We start from the raw sequence: 19,790 nt of genomic DNA, 5'->3' as shown, positions 1-19,790 counted from the left end.
CGTGTAGACACCCGACTCATCAAGCAGATACCATGTCCGGCACCCAGGAACCGCCCTGGGTTAGGCGGCCCCCCACCTTTCAGACTTTTTCACCCCGGATAGTTTCACCTGTCCTTGAAGTCAGTGCAGCGGGACCAGTGTGTGTTCTTCTGAGAGTTAAGGTTCTCTTTCAGGGCTGTCCCGCCTGGGCAGTGGGTGCGTGGAAGGTGTGGAGGGCCATTTTGCAGAACCTTGTGGCAGTAAGCAGCATTTGCGATGTTTTAACGTCCAAAAAGAAGGTGGACTCTTGATGCGTTTCTTTTGGTGGTCCTCTCTGATTGACCACATCAGCACTTTCCTGGTAATGAAATAGAACGAAAAATAACGGAACGGCAAAGATCAAAGTCTGGTAGCATGTGATAAGGGCAAATGTGGTTAGCTGCGCGTGATCGTGTCTCTCGATGATGTCCCCGCGATGCATGTGAACACACACACACCTGTGGGGCACATGCCAGGCGTGGAATCATCTAGGAAAGCCCCCGTGTGTATGTTCAGGCCCTGAGACACTGCCGAACAGTCGTCCAGCATCTGTCCCATTTGACAGTCCCATGGTGGGGGGAGGGGGAGGTAGGAGAGCCCCACTATTCATTCCTGCACACCTTTAATTTCTGCCCTAGCAGCTCTGAAATACATGCCTTTGTCTCCACATATTTCTTTGGTTGGATAATGATTCCAAAGCTTCCCTGAAGAAGTGCTACAACCAGGAAGAAAATCGGGATGGTAATATCACCACAAAACTATTCTGACATTTTGCACAGCATGGGGAATGTACAAAGGAATTTGAAAGATAAGCTGTTTAGACTTGGCAGATGTCCACATGTCCCTATTTGGTGGGATGGGAAACACATAAAACTTGTGAAAGCAGTGATGTCAAAGGTCTACCTTCCATCAGAAGCAGGAAAGAAGCGGGGAAATGGAGGACTTCATTGTTAAACCCATTCCGAATATGCCTTCCTGCAAAAAGTTATGTCACAGCTGGCAGATCAGTGGGACCGAGCGTATGTATGGGCTTGCGCTCCGTCTGTCTCTCACCCACACCCCTCACCCCCCACTCACACACGCGTGCATGCACACACACGCAGAGCACTTGGCATCCTTCGGTTAAGCAGAAAGGCGCTCTCCAAACTGAATTCGCGAACCTCCCCCCTCCCTGCATTCCCACAGGGAAGTCACTTTAATGTTGAGGAGACCTCCCTGTTGGTCTGAAGATCAGAGAAGGGCCGGAAATAGGCTTCATTTCAAGCTAGAGTCACTGACCTCCATGATCTCCTTCCTTCTTTGGCACTGGGACTGCAAATCCTAAATCTTAGGGAATTTTTAGAACTTAACATACTTCATAGCACTCATGCTGGAAATTGGGGCATGAAAGAAAATGTATATAATATTAATTAATTTGTCATGTCCTGAAATGTATAAACAGACTGGACAGGGGCACCTGGGGGGCTCAGTCGGTTAAGCGTCCGACTTTGGCTCACGTCACGATCTCGCGGTTTGTGGGTTCGGGCCCCACGTCGGGCTCTGTGCTGACAGCTCAGAGCCTGGAACCTGCTTCAGATTCTGTGTCTCCCTCCCTCTCTGCCCCTCCTCTGCTCATACTCTGTCTCTCTCTCTCAAAAGTAAATAAAATATTAAAAAAAAGAGAGACTGGAACAGACTAGAAGAGACCGTTGTTCTAAAGGCTATGTTGTTGTACCGTCGCTTTCAAATTTTATCATTAATTGGCCCTTAAAGTGGCCACTGAAGTTGTGTGTGGACACGTTTGTCTGCCAGACTCCATCTAGAACAAATGTGTTTTTTCTGTTTAAAATGCAGTTAGTTCAATTCAGCTCCCACTGGACGTAACTTCTTACAATCCCATGGTGGGTTATTGGCTGTGGGTCCTGCCGGGAAGAGGCCAGGGGGATCATCAAGAGGGATGTGGTTCTCATTAAGTTGTTCTGCACCGTTAGGGGGTTAGGGGTATAGATACGATGTTTTCCCCCTGAGAGCTGGCTGGGATTCTATTCTCCCCGTGCCTAGGTGCCCCCCCCGCCCAGTGTTGGCCATGGAGATCCCACTTCTGCAAGAGAAACCACGACCCACAGCCCCCAAAGACCAAGAATTTGGGGTCTTCAGCCACATTCCCCATGTTCGAGTGGAGAACGTCTTTGACCAGCTTCCTCAGCCGTGACCTCTTGGTCTGAGCACTGCTCAGCAGGAAAGCACAGGCTTTCCTCCTAACTTGGAGCTGACTTACTCGATGCTTGCACCCCAGTGAGGGGAAAGGCACAAGAAAGAAGTAGGAGTACTTCACAGAGGGTACAGATTCTTCCCGTTCTAGAATCTGGAACAGATGGATGGGAGCTAGTTGATGGGGCCCGATATGTTCCAGACACTGGTAGAAATGAGCAGCCCTCGTAAAGTCCACTCCCTCGACGTGCGGCCGGTAGGGAGCTGTTGGAGTCGGTGAGATCCCTGCACACCATGATTTTGCTGCAAGGCCCAGATGCAAAATGTGCTTCCTCAGGAAATCATGACATTTACGACGCCATGTTTAACATGTTAGGTGGGTCACCAGTGAAATTTTGGATCCGAGTAACTTACATAGTTCATTTGCCCTTTTAAACTTAGTGATTCACAGCGGAGAGTTGGGATGTACATTACTTAAGGCTCTTACTTTAGTTAGCTATTTCAAAATCATGCATTACACCTGATTAAAAAGGGATCCTTAGAGGGGTGCCTGGGTGGCTCTGTTGGTTAAGCATCCGACTTCGGCTCAGGTCACGATCTGGCTGTTCCTGGGTTCGCATCGGTCTTTGTGCTGACAGCTCAGAGCCTGGAACCTGCTTCAGATTCTGTGTCTCCCTCTCCTTCTGCCCCTCCCCTGTTCGTGCTCTCTCTCTGTCTCTCAATAATAAATAAACTTTTTTTTTTTTTTAAAAGGGATCCTTAGAGCATCATTGGTATTCTTTTTAGCAGCATACCCTTAAATCACAACTAAAATACCTTGTGTGCCAGGGTGATATCCAGCATGGGCCATTATGTGCCGACAATGTTAAGAACCAGAATGGTGATATTTCAAAACAGATTTTAGGGGCGTCTGGCCAGCTTAGAGGACCCTGAGACTCTTTATCTTGGGGTCATGAGTTCGAGCCCCACGCTGGGTGTGGAGATTACTTAAATAAATAAAAACTTTCTAAAAAGCAAAATAGATTTTATTTAGCAAAGTAAACATACATTTTTAAATTTTTTTAGTCTAAAAATTAGTTTTTTTTTTTAATAGGGCCATTTACGTAAAATGCTAGGCCACCCAGAAAGTGAAACAAAAGTCATGGTCTAAAAATGCCTTTTGTTCTGAAAGGCTGACCGTAATCTAGGTATTATTAGAATTATTAGTCCTTTGGAATTGCCTTGTAGGGCCAGCACTGGTAATAAAAATTTCCTACAAGAATAAAGCAGAAAGGAGCCATGAATGTCTTTTGTCTAGGATTTTTTTTTTTTAATTTTGCTTGATATACAGTATGAGGTGGTGGGGGCAGGGTGGGGATCTTTTATTCCTATAATAGAGCCCGTGATAAAGGCTCTAGTCCTGTATTTCTTGTCTCAGATTGCCCTGAGAGTTTGTCATGACCCGCAGCCTTGCCCGGGATAAAACTGGCCATTTGTTTACCCATGCACGCTGGCTGTGTTTCTGTAGCAAAGGCACCAGAAGCACGTTGACCCCAGCGTCCACAGTCGTGGCCCTGTAACCTCTTATCTGGTGTCCCTTGCAATTAAAGCATTTGCTGAGAGCTGAAGGGAACAGTTCCAGGAAATTCATGTTTATAACTTCCTCAGACTGAACGGAGATAAGCTTCTGAGATTTTATCAACATTTCAGAAGAGAAAACCCAGAAAGACCAAATAGCCATTTTTGCCTCAGCCACATGATCCTTTGCCTAATCTGGAGTTTAGAAGAAACCGTACTGAGCTGGGAGTAGAAAAGCCCGCCTTCCCGCTTCAGGCTGTTGTTGGGTTTTGGCCAACGAAGCCTGGGTGGTAGGTGGACCTCTCTTTCCTACCAGATAAATGAGTAGCCTGGGTGATTTTCCCTTCTGGCATCTGTAGGAGTGGGATGGGGGTTAGCAGAGTTTAAAGAGCAGAGGCGTGTTCCTGAACCTGGTTCAGGAGCAGGAGTTTATAGGGCTGGGCTGGGAGCCGGCGGTGGGGGGCGGGGCGGGGGGGGGGCGGGTAGGCTGATCCAGAGCCCTAGCGACTGTCCTGGACAGGCACCCTGTCCTGGTCTGGGGGCTCACCCAGCACCCCCGGGAGCCCCCTCCTCCCTGGCCGGTCCCACTCTCCTCACCCAGTTTCCTCTTTGGAGTATTTACCCACAGTGCTGTTAGTTAGGCAGTTATATGTTGGGAGCTGATATACCCGTGTCATTGGATTGCTCTCTGCACCTGTTATTTAAGGTTGGTTAAATGGCCACCACCAGCAGCAAGCCCACAGTAACTGGGTAGGCACTGCTCTATTTCCTCAGTTCCAAGATGCCCATTTATTAGTGCATTAAGTCTGAAGCTCCAGTATATCTTCACGATGGATGATGTGTCATTGTGTAATCCGTGCTATCCTTTATCTCTTGGCGTGAGTCTTACAACCCGTGTAGTCTCAGATGAGATACAGTCTGTGTCAAGCTTGGTGTGATTCTGGGCCTGCCCCCCAAATGTTCTCAGGTCCTGGGGAGGCAGACGAGGAGAGGGTTGTGAGGGGCATGGGACAGGTGTCTCGGTAGAGGCCTGTCACCCCACTGTGGGAGCCCGGGTGGGGTGCAGCCACCCGTCATGTGGGGAGGAGGCAGGAGACGGTGATGTTGTTAGGAACATCTCTTGGGTCTCTGAGTACTTGGATTTGGGCATTTTGGATGAACCTTCTGGAGCACAGGCTTAAGATTTTGGCTTCCTGTCTTTGGAAAACTCTGAGTGGTCACCAAAACCCAGATTGTGAAGCAAAACTGTGCACATGGCTTGATGTAGGATGTTAGGAGGTTATGAGATTGCACGCTGATGACTGCCACACGTGTGAGTCAGGGAAAGAGAAAGACCATCATCTACGGAGTCTGTTTGGACTGTGGTCAATTGTCCCCATTTCCAAAATATAAAATTAATAACAGCTCACTGTCTTGGAGGCACTTGCTCAGGTTTCACTTTATGAAATAAATATCCCCAGATGTAGTTGTTTTATGCAGAAAATCTCCACGGCAACAGGGCTAAGGCTTGAGGATATCGTTCAAGAAACAGACTTCACGTGATCACAGTTCTATTAATAGTATTGTTTTCTTTTTGAGAAATGATCTCTTGAAGCAGAATTGAAGCACACATTGTATCTCAGACTTAATACACAGCCTCTAACAAAGCGTATTAACTAAAGTTTTTCTTGTCACACCCCCTTCCATGCTGTCTCCAATACCTGTGTCTGTCTTGGGTTAAAATTTGGGTTTGTCTAAGGAACTTGCGAATGTGCGTAAGCACCTTCATACTTTTATCTCTTAATGTGCTGGCAGTTTTATGTAATGGAAGTTGGTGGTGGGTTCTAATTTCAACCTTGTCCTAGCTTGTTATATTCAAGCTCCAAAGTCAGTTCTTGCATCTGAAAAGTGGGGATGGTAGTAGCACTTACCTCAAAATAACCGTCGGCTGATTAAATAAGACGATGGCAAATTGTAGCTTTTGTACACGTTAGTTCCCTTCCTTTCCAGCTTTCTTTTCTTATAGGATGCTATTTTAGTTTAGTTTAGTTTTTCATCAGAACAGGTGTATTCCTTAATCCCCATTCCCCCACCCGCCTCCCCTCTGGGAACCATCAGTTTGTTCTCTGTAGTTAAGAGTCTCTTTCTTCCTTTGTCTCTTTTTCTTTTTTTCCTTTGCTCGTTTGTTTTGTTTCTTAAATTCCACTTACAAATGAGATCATATGGTATTTGTCTTTCTCTGACTTATTTCACTCGGCATTATACTCTCTAGTTCCATCCGCGTCTTTGCAAATGGCAAGATTTCATTCTTTTTATGGCTGAATGATATTCCACCGTATGTATACATCACCTCTTCTCTATCCTTCATGTATCGATGGACACTTGGGCTGCTTCCATATCTTGGCTGTTGTAAATAATGCTGCAATACACATAGGGGTGCATGTATCCCTTTGAATCAGCGTTCTTATATTTTTTGGGTAAATACCCAGAAGTGCGATTGCTGGATTGTGGGGTAGTTCTATTTTTAACTTTTTGGGGAAACTCCATACTGATTTCCACAGTGGCTGCACCAGTTTGCATTCCCACGAAGGTGCACGAGGTGTCCTTTTTCTCCACAACCTTGTCAGCACTTGCTGTTTCTTGTGCTTTGATTTTAGCTGTTCTGACAGGTGTGAGGTGATATCTCACTGTAGTTTTTTGGTTTATATTTCCCTGACGATGAATGTTGTTGAGCACCTTTTCATGTGTCTGTTGGCCATCTGGATGTCTTCTTTGGGGAAATGTCGGTTCATGTTTTCTGCCCAAGTTTTAATTGGGTTGTTTGTTTCTTTGGGGTGTTGAATTATATCAGTTCTTTATATATTTTGCATACTAACCCTTTATTGGATATGTTGTTTATAAATATCTTTTCCCATTCAGTTGGTTGCTTTTTAGTTTTGTCGACTGTTTCCTTTGCTGTGCAGAAACTTTATTTTGATGTAGTCCCAATAGTTTATTGTTGGTGTTATTTCCCTTGCCCCAGGAGACATATTCAGAAAGATGTTCCTATGGCTGTTGTCAAAGAGGTTACTGCCTGTTGTCTCTTCAAGGATTTCTATGGTTTCAGGTTTCACATTTAGGTTTTTAATCCATTTTGAGTTTATTTTTGTGTATGGTGAAAAAAAAGTTTCATCCTTTTGCATGTGGCTATCCATTTTTCCCAACACCATTTGTTGAAGAGAAGGTCTTTTCCCCATTGTATATTCATTCCTCCTTTGTGAAAGATTAATTGACCATAGAATTGTGGGTTTATTTCTAGGCTTTCTATTCTATTCTTTCTATTCTATTCTATTCTATTCTATTCTATTCTATTCTATTCTATTCTATTCTATTCTATTCTATTCTATGTCTGTTTCTATGCCAGTACCATACTGTTTTGATTATTACCACTTTGTAATGTAACTTGAAGTCTGGAATTGTGATACCTTTGCTTTTGTTTTTCTTTTTCAAGATCGCTTAGGTTATTTGGGGCCTTTTGTGGTTCCATACAAATTCTAGGATTGTTTGTTCTAGTTCTGTGAAAAATGCTGTTGGTATTTTGATAGGGATTGCATTAAATGTGTAGATTGCTTTATGTAGTATTGACATTTTAACAATATTTGTTCTTCCAATCCATGAGCATGGACTGTCTTTCCATTTCTTTGTGTTGTTTTTAATTTCTTTCATCCGTGATTCATAGTTTCAGGGTACAGGTCTTTCTTTCACCTTTTTGGTTAAGTTTATTCATAGGTATTTTATTTTATTTTTTTGGTACAATTATAAATGGGATTATTTCCTTAATTTCTTTTTCTGCTGCTTCATTGTTAGCCTTCATTATATTGAGGTATCAGAGGGTTTTGTATCATGAATGGATGTTGTACTTTGTCAAATGCTTTTTCTGCATCTATTGAAATGAACGTATGGTTTTCATCCTTTCTCTTGTTGGTATGATATATCATGTTGATTGATTTGTGAGTATTGAACAACCCTTGCATCCTGGGAATAAATCCCACTTGATCATGGTGAGTGATTTTTTTAAAGGTATTGTTGGATTCAATTTGCTAATATTTTGTCGAGGAATTTTGCATCTATGTTCATTAGGGATATTGGTCTGTAGTTCCCTCCCCCTTTTCTTTTGAGGTGTCTTTATCTGGTTTTGGTATCAGAATGATACTGGTCTCAAGAATAAATTTGGAAGTTTTCCTTCCTCTTCTAATTTTTGGAGTAGTTTGAGACTAGGTATTAACTCTTCTTCAAATGTTGGTAGAATTCGTATGTGAAACCAGCTGGTCCCAGACTTTCATTTGTTGGGGTTTTTTGGATTACTGATTCATTTTCATTTCTGGCAATTGGTCTGTTCAAATTTTCTATTTCTTCCTGCTTCAGTTTTGGTAGATTATATATACATCTAGGAATTTATCCATTTCTTCTAAGTTGTCCAATTTGTTGGCATAGTATTCTATTCTGTTATACTGGAATAATATATTAATATTATGTCCTAATATAATGATTTAATAGAATTAATATTATATCATAATATTTTATTACAATTGTTTGTATTTCTGTGGTATTGGTTGTTATTCTCCCCTTTCATTAATTACTTTATTTAGATTTTCTCTCCTTTTCTTTTTTTTTTTTTAACGTTTATTTATTTTTGAGACAGAGAGAGACAGCATGAACGGGGGAGGGTCAGGGAGAGAGGGAGACACAGAATCCGAAACAGGCTCCAGGCTCTGAGCCATCAGCACAGAGCCTGACGCGGGGCTTGAACCCATGAACTGTGAGATCATGACCTGAACCGAAGTCGGGCGCTCAACCGACTGAGCCACCCGGGCGCCCCTTTCTCTCCTTTTCTTGATGGATCTGGCTAGAGGTTTATCAATTTTGTTGATCTTTTCAAAGAAGCAGCTCCAGGTTTCATTAATCTGTTCTCTTGTTTTTTTAGTTTCTATTTATTTCTGCTCTAATCTTTATTATTTCCTTTCTTTTGCTGGGTTGGGGTTTTGTTTGTTCTTCTTTTTCTAGCTCCTTTACGTGTAACATTAGGTTGTTTATTTGAGATTTTTCTTGCTTTTTGGTGTAGGCCTGTGTTGCTGTAAACTTTCCTCTTAGAACCACTTTTGCTGTGTTCCGAAGGTTTTGGACCATCATGCTTTCATTTTTATTTGTTTTCATGTACTTTTTTATTTCTTCTTTGATTTCTTGATTGACCCATTCATTGTTTAGTGGCGTGTAATTTAACCTCCACGTATTTGTGGTCTTCCCAGATTTTTTCTTGTGGTTGATTTCTAGTTGCATTGCATTGTGGCCAGAAAAAATACATGGTATGATTTCAATCTTTTTGAACTTGTTGAGACTTGGTTTGTGGCCTAATATGTGATCTATTCTGGAGAATGTTCCTCTTCTCCAGCTTCTATTACATGCTTGGGTTCTTTTCATTCAAGCTTTAACTGAATTGAAAATCAGTTCTCTAAGGTTGGGCTTAAAATAAGCTCCTTCATTTATTTCCTCTTTGCACAAACATTTTTTGCATACTTGTGTGTCCTTGGGAATTTGGAGGACAAAGCATGGACTCTGCTTTCCTGGGGCCTCAGTTTCCCTGGTCTCTGGTCTGAAACTCCTTAATCAGTATCATAGCCTTGCAAATATGGGTGATGCCCTGTTAAAATCATCCCTGGAGAGGCGATTCCAAAAAGTATAAATAGAAGCCTTCAGTTTGTGGAGCAAGTAATGCTTTGATTTGCTCTACTCCAGGATTACTATTTCATCTATGAGGGCAAGAGAGAGGAGCCAGAGGCTACGTACATGATAACCCCATGAGAGCAAGTCCAGATCTCACATTTTGAGGTCGTACTCCTCATAACGGGGTAGGACATTTCCCATAAATAGGTGAAGATGCCAAAATCATTTCAATTCAAAAAGTGACCTCAATTTGCAAGAGTTCTTCTATTTAAAGACGTTTTTCTCTTCCTTCCAGGGCGGTTGTGCTGGCTCTGGCTGTGGGAAGTGTGACTGCCATGGAGTGAAGGGACAGAAGGTAAGTGGCCAAAACTTAAATGGTAACAGTTTGTTTTGAATTTGCCATCGATATGGAAATCATGAAAAACTGCATTAAACCTAACCAATTCATCAGCAGTTCATCTTAAAGCCTTATTACTTACTATTTTGATAATTTCCCCAGAGTGATTCAAATGAAGCAAAACCAGGCTTAACATTATGTCTAGGGGATCTCAGCAGCAGCTCCCCAAAGACTGTGATAATTAGTGGCAGTTAATGCAGAAAAACGGATTCAGTTTCTTTCCTTTTTTGACTCAAGAAGGGACACGTGTATTGGCAGAAAACCTGTCAAGTCAGTAGCATTCTTTGGAACCCATGTGTAAGAACAAAACTTAGCATGTTTCTCAAAACAGAAAAAGTTTCTATTGCACCTAAGGGCTTCAGATCAGTATTTTTAACCCCACACTGGCCCAGAATGATTTACAAAAACAGTAAATATTTATTGTTCCCCAAATGTAAATTGAATTATATTTTTCTAAGCAAGTGTTCCTGCCTGTCATTTAAGAATCACAGACCTGGGTAAATCCTTTTCTCTGGAGAGCAATCAATCTGTGTGTTTCAGTTGTTTGGAGAGAGGGTGTCTGCCTGGGTTTCCCCGGGGACAGTGCAGCACCCTGAAACTGCGTGGTTCTGTACATCAGGTGTGGCCATGAGAAGACATGGCCAGTAAGCCAGTTGGCCTGTGATGAGTGGGGGCCCGAGGCAGGCGGGGGTGTATGGGGCAGGGAGGCCCATGGACCACTGTCTGCTCCTCGGGCGCTGAGGGTGTCAGCCAGGCCTGGATGTCCATTCTCTACTTCATGGCCTGCTGCAGGCTTATCAGGTCACAGGCTCACACTCTTGAAATTCAGAGAATTTTACTGTACAGAAAATGGTTTGGTTTCTTTTTAGCTACTTGCTAAAGTACCAGCATTATTATTAGGTTTTAAATACACTCATAGTTGATGGTACCAGTATTAATGGATAGTTGTGTGTTTTTTTTAATGTTTATTTTTGAAAGAGAGAGAGAGAAAAAGAGAGAGAGAGACAGAGTGTGAGCTGGCAAGGGGCAGAGAGAGAGGGAGACACAGAATCCGAAGCAGGCTCCAGGCTCTGAGCTGTCAGCACAGAGCCCGACGCAGGGCTCGAACTCACAAACTGTGAGATCACGACCTGAGCCGAAGTTGGACGCTTATCTTCTTAACCAACTGAGCCACCCAGGAGCCCCAATGGATAGTTTAAAAAAAAAAATTTTTTTTTTTAACATTTATTCATTTGTTGAGAGACAGAGAGCACAAGCAGGGGAGGGGGCAGAGAGAGGGGGAGAAATGGAATCTGAAGCAGGCTCCAGGCTCTGAGCTGTCAGCACAGAGCCCAACCTGGGGCTTGAACTCATGAAACGCGAGATCATGCCCTGAGCCGAAGTCGGACGCTCAACCGACTGAGCCACCCAGGTGCCCCTGGATAGTTTTTTGAACAAATGCAGTATGTGAAAATATATTGATAGCTTTCATTATCAACCGTATCAACTATAATCCACCTTCATGGTCTGTTCATTTTCTTATTTGGGAAGTTTTTCTAGCTAGTTCCAGTGTGCATTTGCAAGAGTTATTTTATAGTGGGGGAAAGTATGTTCATACCACAAGGAATCTCTCTCTCTCTCTCTGTCTCTTTCTTTTTTCTTTTGATCTAACTTGAGTTTTACACATAAGCACACTGAGCTAACAAAGACATTCTTAAAACATAAAAAGTAGAACTTTCCTATGTCAACAAATAGGAACTGAAGGCCTGTATCAACATCACAGTGTTTTTCTTGTAACTTAAAGCATCAGGAGCTGGAGGGGAGGTGGCGGTAACGAGTCTCACTCTCAAAGACAGCGGAGTCCATTCCCCCGACTTTCCCAATCTCCCCTCTCATCCAGCAGCTGCAGACTCCGGTGGTGCCCTCCTCCCCCCCCCCCCCCAAGCTCTGCTTTTTCAGACTTCCTATTTCATCCATATGCTTTCCAGCCTTACTCATTTTCATTTTTACCCCAAATCCACCCATTAATAACATGTAACCAGGCAGAATAATCTAGATATAGCTTTCCAGGTATTTTTGGCTGAGTTTTCCGTGACTTGAGAACAGCTACTCAGGGACTTGGTTCACTTTAGTTCGGATTTGGTTAAATATCTTTAGAGAAGGCGGGGGTCACCTCTGAGTCACGGCCAGCATCTAGCACCCAGCCCCGCAAGGAAAGGGTCTTTAGACATTTCTTTTCAAAAGCGAGCATCGAGGAAACCATTGAGCATTGAGGGAACCCTTGAGGTGGCTGGTACACTCAGGTGAGGCCAGGTCTGTGTTTATCTCCACAAGGAAACATGCCTGCTTCCCACTTGGGCACTGGACGGTCAAAGGGAGGAGGCATCGAGGGCGAAGATGTGCCATTAGATTGTGCCCCTTTTCTTGTGATGTGGTCTCAGGCGAGCCTCCCACTGAGACCAACATGAGCCTTGAAATCAGAAAACCACAGAGCGCCCCCTTGGGGGTGGGGTGGGAAGAGTAGAATTCTGCTCTCCCCCCTTGCTGACCATCAAGAAGATTCCCAGCCAGCGGACCAGACATCTGGGATCCAGGGCCTCCGTGACCTTTCCTGGCCGGCCCTGCCCCCTCAGCACCCTGTCTCTGCCCACTTGGGATTTTTTATCTTATTCCTAAAACAAGACTATTTAAAATGAAATACTTGTAAGCTGTAGGTTAAACCATTCTGAATTAATCTTTTAGAAGACTGTAATTTTCCCATGGATTCAGAAGGCCCCTTGAAATCTAGCTAAATGGTTTAGTATTATGTCTTTTCAACAAAAATTGAAGATGTGTCTTGAGCACAAATATTTCAGGCCCCACGTTTCACATAACATGACCAAGGAAGAAGTCCTCCCCCCCCCGCCCACACGGAAAGAGGACATTTTAACCTCCAGTCATTGTCTTGAAACTGATGTGGGTCAGTGTTAATGACCTGGAATACCTGAAGTGTGGTTGAGCCGGGATTTCAGATGTGGTTCCCCCTGTCATGCCCTCCCCCTCCCCTCCCCTCCCCCTCCCATCCCGAGGTCAGACAACAGAGGATTTTATTCTCAGCTGACACGTCAGTGACAGGAATTGGTCCTTCTCCACCGCCATCGCCTCCCGCCCATTCTCAGAGTGAGGCCTGGGCATGCTAACGGGGTTTAAATGCAAAATGAGCCGAGGGTGTCGAATCACAGCCCCTAGATCTAGCAGTTCGGATCACCGGCCTGCTTTGGAGCTCCTGCCGGATGGCTTCGCTTCTCCTCTGAGTTATTTTGCTATTCTCAAATGCCTGCAAGTCAGATGAATTTTGACCTGTTTTTTAAAAATAGGATAGTAGGAGCCGCATAACTCTGAGACAGTTAAAGTTACCTAAGTGGGACAGAGTGTCAGCCGCCTTGGAAATGTGGAAATCGTTGTTTCTGACACATGTCTTTTCCACGTCTCCTCGAGGAAAACTTTCACATGCTGACTACTTAGAATCCACCGGCGGACCCTGGAATGTCTCCGGTCTCAGTTGCCAAACCTTTTCTGGCTAAGTCCCATGTTTGAGGGAGATGTCATTCCTGGGCAGAATGTCTTCTATTCTCCAGTTGCCATAAGTGAGTGTCAATGTAGGGGGTCTTTGGGTATATTCTAATCTCAGTCATCAGGCTAACCCTGGGCGTCTTGCTCTGCGTTCACGAGGCTTTCGAAGGACGTCAGGGGCCCTCAGAGATGTTTGTCTCCCCACTCCCCTGGCTGGCACGCGTATCTTCAGGTGCTTTCTCTTAGGTAATTCGGGTTTGTACCGGTGGCTTGGTGTTCCTCCGGAGGCCTCAGCCCTGTGGGAACGGTGGCTGCTTAACCTGATTAGCGTTTTGAATGCTTGCTTACTCAGAAACAGACAAAAGTTGAGCTCTTCTTTTGCTTGAGAACCTGCTTTTCGCAACTCCGTGAGATATTAGGAAAGGCAGCACATTCCGAAGAGTTACTGCTGTCTGCTTGGGAACTGCTTGGGAACGTTTGTGTTTTGCCAACATAGAGCTTACAGAAGAAGTCTTTCAGATGTTTTGGCCCCGGGAGCCCCTGTTGATGTAAAACACGCATTCTCTTCCACGACCCCGCAGCGTTCAAGACAGAGAGCTCCCCACCAAACCAGGGGTGAGAGGCGTGCAGACGAGGCGGATAGCCGAGTGGAGAGCAAGCAGCCGAATCGCAGGGGGCGCAGAGAAAACAGGTGCCCCGGTTCTCAGAAAGGAGCGGCCCCGTGGCCCAGAGGTGGCCCGGGGCTGCGAAAAAAGGGACCGCTTCCCGGTGAAGTGCGGTGCAGACATATTCTGTGTCCACTCATGCACCTGACGTGCTTGCCTAGGGAGCAGGGTCACTCACAGGCATAAGGACACACACAGAGCTTACCCACGCTCATCTGAGAAAATGCCTCTTGTGGCCAGTTGATAAACATATTGTTGAAAAGGCCTGATGGTTCCTAATCGGGTGACTCTGGCAAGGGGCTTTCCCCACCACGGTCTGAAGCAGGGTCTTCATGAAACAGAATTGTGGCATTTCTGTCGCCTAACAAGAACTGTGTGGGTGTCTCCTCCGTGTACTCTACCCTGCTGATGCCTCGCTGCTTGCCAGCAGCGTGGGGAAGAAGCCCCGTGTCCTGTGGTCGCTGGGTAGACTGTGAGTCAGAGCCCCGCTCCGCACGCGGGTCCTGCACAGTGTGATGCGTCATCAGCGAGGACAGCCCCAGATCACCCGCAAAGCAGAGAACTTTGAAAATGGAATTTCTGTTGGGCTGAAATGGGTGCCTTATCTGATTTGGAAGGGTGGAGGAGTCTGGCCAATCTGGAAGGCGTTCTGTGTTGGGCCCTGGAAATCTGGGAGGAAGTTCGTGTCACTCTTCTTGCGGGACACTCTTTTCTTTTATTACGGCGGATGGTTTGGGGCTTCGCCAGCCATTTAGTTCCCATATGTGTGTCACACAGTCAATAAATATCCCACATCGGGCCGCCATATAAACCTGTCTGTCTACATCTTGACATTAAATTGTAGTGTCTGCCCATTCACAGCCGATCTTGGCAGGAGAGGAAAATCCTGGCTTTGGAATGTCAGAGCAAGGAAAAGGGTCGACGTGTATTGAACATCTATGTTGGGTCAGGCGCAGTGCTGAATTTTTTAATGCTTCTTCTTCTTATATTTGTTTTATAGTTGAAGAAACCAGCGAATCCAGGGTTTCTCACTTTTGGCACTATTCACATCTTGGGTGGGCTAGTTTGTGTTGTGGGGGGTTCCTTTGCATGAAGGATATTTAGCAACATCCTTGGCCTCTGCCCACCAGATGCCACCAGCACCTTCTCCCCCATTTGTGGCAACCGGAAGGTCTCCAGGTTTGGCCAGATAGATGTTTCCACAGGGGGCGGGGGGTGGGGGGTGGAGGGGAAGTAAAATCACTCTGGATTGAGAGCCACTGAACTGGCCCCATCTCTTATAGGGAATATAAGGCAAGGCATTGGTCAGAGCACTTCTCAGTTTCCATTGTTCAAGATAAGAGGATCTTGATCTGGGGGATCCCAAGGAGAGGAATTCGGGGTTCAGAATATTGAAGTCTTGAGCAAGCTCCCGTTGCTTTAAAACTCAGTTCACGTGGGGTATGCTGCTCTGCTGGCCACCTGCCTAGGAAAGTGGACCTTCCAAAGCCTTTCTCTGGGCAGTGGTGATGGAACAGATTGCTGGAGAACCACAGAGAAATGGACGTATTCCTTTGGGGCCACGGGCAGACCTCCCAGTTCCAGTTCCAGATGAGCATCCACTGGGTTAAACAAATAAGCACAGGGAGCCACCTTGTCAGTGACACAGAGCAGGTCAGAGGTCGTGTGGCCACATCCCGAGTCCCGCTCCCCACCTGAGGAAGGTTAGGGGAAGTCCAGCCCAAATAACCAGCATTCGCTCCCATCCGGAGGATGTTCATTTCATACGGCATTCAGAATAAAGCCTTTAGGGGAGGGCGTATGGAAGGGAGGTTTCTCTGGCCAGCATTGGGACCCCTTCCTCCAGGAAGTCCTGGTGCATTCTCTGTCCTGTAGGAAATCTGTCACCCTGGTCCAAAGGGAGTGACTTTGTTATGTATTGGGCACACCTCCTTGATTTCCCAGGAAGTAAATATGGCTACATTTCTTACACATTCTGGATGTAGTCAGAGACTAGGGTCATCAGCTTATTCATGGCCTCGTTGACATCTGGGAAGAGCCATCTTGTCTCTGTTTTCCACGGGCTGCTCAGAGTTGTGGCAATCAATCAATCAGCACGCACTTCTCAGCCGTTACTTTGCCAGGCACCTTGCGAGAGAGCAAAACAAGCATTTTCAGGGTCCTTCTCTCAAGGGCACATGGTACATAAGGAAAAAGTGTAAAGAACGCGCTGATTGTAATCATGTCTGACTACAAGAGAACAGGCAACACTTTCCCGCCTTCCTGATTCTGCATGCCCTTTTACATTGGTTTTTCCCATCGGTTCCTATTGGCAGAGGCCTTGCTTGCTGGGGACTGGAGACACCGGCCCGCGCCCCTGACAGCTCTCAGAAATGCCTCAGGACCTCAGTCACCTTTACGACGAAGGGTCTCACTTTCTTACGACCACCACCGTGGGGCACGCGTTTGCTAGTGTTTCCATATTAAGTGAAATTCTTTTTTGAGACAGGGACTACATTGTGTTAGTATTTTTTGGGAATTCAACAGTCTTTCATTTATTTATATATTTCTTTCATTGATCTTTTAATTTATTCATGGCTAATAACAGACATATTTTTAGCCATGATTTCATTACGAAATAAAAAATAATAGGGTGTTTTGTATGTTGTGCTTTATATTATGACCAGTTGCCCTCTTTTCACTCTTAGCATAGAATAATAGATATATTATATGTTATTTTTCTATTATTCTTTTGTCAGGGTATTGAAAATCCCTTTCTCATAAATTAAATTATATTAACCATCATTCTAAATATTAACGGTGTCATATTTATCCCTCGTTAATGTTTTCCTCAAGTAAATGAAAGTAAATATTTTTATATAAATCTTTGAAGCTAGATAAATGAACTGATTTGGACTACTAGTAATGAATTATTGATAATAACGACAATTTATTTACAAAGCACTTACTCTGTGAGAGGCATTGCATTGCATTTGGATCAGGGAGAATTTTAAAATCCAGTATATTGAAAAAAAATACATTTTTCTACTCATAAGATTTGAAATCTAATCTATAAAGTCAAAATGCAGAAGAGAGTGCTACTTACTACAAAATATTAGGAGGTTTATTTAACAAAATTGTGGTTAGCGTATTTGAAATTACTTCCAGTATTACTGAGACTGATTGGATATCTTTATTTTTATCAGTGTTCTGAGCATTTCTAAAAGGCAATGTGTAGTTTGGCCCTTCCCAAAACATGAGTCTCAGAGCATCTTGAGATGTTAATAGATGTTTCCTTTGGGATGGAACAGGGAAAATGTTCCAAGGACAAATGAGTGTGGGGAACACTGAGTTATGGCTAAATGCTTGTTTGTTGTTTCCGGGCCAGAGCATCAGCTTTAATGACTTAGGATCTTTAATAAGTTTGTGAGCATTCAATGGGAGGCATATGACGTACCGTTCCCCGGATGTGCTCAGTCATAGACCCTTTTATCTCTCGGATGGGAGATAGCCTGTAGGGAAGAATGTTTTGTTGAATCAAGGCCTTCCTTCTGGTGTGACCTCCACCATCTACCATGAGCTGAGTGTATCTCATGCAGTTACTTAGACCAGGTTACCCTCAGGAAGAGGAAGGTGGCCTTTGACTTGTGGCTTCCCAGGGCTGCTACAGGGGCACATGGAAGGCATTGTGCCCAAAAGCACTCAGGAAATTGAACATGTCACATATGCACATGTGTCTGCTTAGTAGTAGCTGAGTTTGAAGGTTGCATGAGTACGAGGACAGGCTTTGCTGGGGGGGCCAGCTACGGGAGGGTTCCTGGACATACAGAGAGATGTGGAGACCCCTCTTCCCAGGTGGAGTCTGCAAGGCCAAAGACGCTGACCGGTTACACCTGTGCCAGAAGCTCTCCAGAGCCTCAGTTAAAGAGACGTTAGGATGTTTTCAGCGCAGAACCATTGTTAGGAGGCATGTTTGTAGCTTTTGGATGCTTTTGGTGGAGGAAAAATGAGATGGGCTCACTTGGGAGGTCTGTCTGGAAATACATCCAGTTTCTAGTCAGTGTCCTGATTTCATCACCCGTTTCCAGAATCCTTATCCCTTAAAACGTAAGGGGAAACAATTCTCCCTTTACGCAGCCCAGATACCGCTACAGGGTTTTGTGAACTGCTCTTCCTGATGTGCATGTAATTACAGGCGTTGTCCAGGCTCATCCCTGCCCCCAGCCAGCTGTCCCTGTTCTAGATATTGTAAAAGGGAACTTCTGAGAAATGTCCTTTATTTTTGCCACATGAGGGATCGAACACCCCAAGCGTCTACTTTAATCACTTTGGGAGCCATCGGTATTCGCCGCAGGGTCCCATGGCATGTTCCTTCTCTTCCGGTTAGCGGATCATGTGGGCTAATACACCCTCTTTTCCTTTTCCATGTTTTCTGTGGTGTCTTGTAATGCCAAGATTTTTTCCAGATGGTTCCTATTTCCACATATTACACATGACTCATCTGGCAGAGTCCTCGTGAGAATCAACATGGGTTCCCACATTCACCTACTTTTGTCTTTTTTATAGTGCTTTGAAAACAAAGAGCTTTAAAAACTGTGTTTGAATCCCAGGGTTAAGATACTACCAGTATTCCAGAGGGGAGTCACTGAAAACGGATCCACGTTAAGTGGCTTTATCTTATTCTGCACACAAGCCCCACCATGGACGTCTCATGGATGTTTCACCACTTCAGTACCCGCTGGCCTCCCCTAGCGCAGGAGGGACGCGGACTATGCGCTCCCACCTTGCACCCCTCTGCCTGTTTCTCTCCGCTGCATAAAGTCTGCCCTTTGTCATGTGCTTCTGGGGCTTGTGAAACTCGTGATAGATGACAATCATCCAAAAAAAACCCTAAACCTACATTGTTTTTCTGTTTGCACCTCTATTTGGAACACACCTCATCGAGCACAGCTTTAAAAATAGTGATTTGATCTTGTTTCCATGTTTAGAAGGAGGAGTAGGAATTCAATGTCTTGAATGCAATATTGTGTCCTGTGACTTTTAAGGCCTAGAACACCTCATGTGAGCGAGTGGGCGCTGTTGTCATGATGCTGGGCCCTGATAGCCCTCATCTTGATGACTGATGGGGAAAAATTGTTTTGTTTTGTTTTGTTTTTTTTTTTTGTAAATAGGATCCTGAGGAAACATTGGTTGTCAGGAGCCATAGCTTTCTATTTGAAGGAGCCAAATGAGACTGTGTGTTTTAATTCAAAATCAAAGGCAACTTAAAACAGGCCCTGATAAATGCGAATGGGGCATTTGGACTTCTGTCGCTGAACATGGAACACACGAGCACTGCGAATATGTATCTAGATGGCACGTAATGATGCGAAGTGCTTATGGAGTGTGGGCGTGGACACGGCACCCGCAAAAATGATCTTAGCAGAACCCTCGTCCTTGTGAAGTGGTTCAGCACAATGTGCAATTAAACAAAGGAAGAATTAGTCAGCGGTAACGAGCAAAGCAGATGGCCCCAGGAAGTGGTGCCCCCGTGTCTTCTTTCCCTCTGGCAAACCCATTAGAAACGTTAAAGGTATGGCTCGAACACGTCTCCCCGGTGGCTTAGCTGCCTCCGCTGGTTAACCACATAGTTTTGCAAATGCACGATGCTTATCTGGCCCCAAATTTCATTGACTCTCCATTTCTTCACAGGGGAATCCGGGGAGCTAACAATGAATGAGTCTTGGCTGATTGCTACAAGGCCACCATGAACTCATTCCCAGTTAAAGCCCTTC

General features: G+C 44.8%; 1 protein-coding gene across 1 annotated transcript in view; it reads left to right on the top strand.

Moving 5' to 3' along the window:
- Positions 1 to 19,790, top strand: part of COL4A1 (collagen type IV alpha 1 chain) — a 155,062-nt gene that overhangs the window by 55,733 nt on the left and 79,539 nt on the right. The window contains exon 2 of the mRNA XM_047086289.1: positions 9,740 to 9,799. Within this exon, the coding sequence (XP_046942245.1) occupies positions 9,740 to 9,799 (60 nt within the window). The remainder of the gene's footprint in view (positions 1 to 9,739; positions 9,800 to 19,790) is intronic.

The sequence above is a fragment of the Lynx rufus genome, unplaced genomic scaffold, assembly GCF_022079265.1.
Source record: "Lynx rufus isolate CCGP_SWC_20201006 ecotype Redwood Valley unplaced genomic scaffold, mLynRuf1.p SCAF_1, whole genome shotgun sequence".
Lineage (NCBI taxonomy): Eukaryota > Metazoa > Chordata > Mammalia > Carnivora > Felidae > Lynx > Lynx rufus.
Note: the sequence above shows the minus strand (reverse complement) of the source record. Positions and strands in the feature narration are given on the sequence as shown.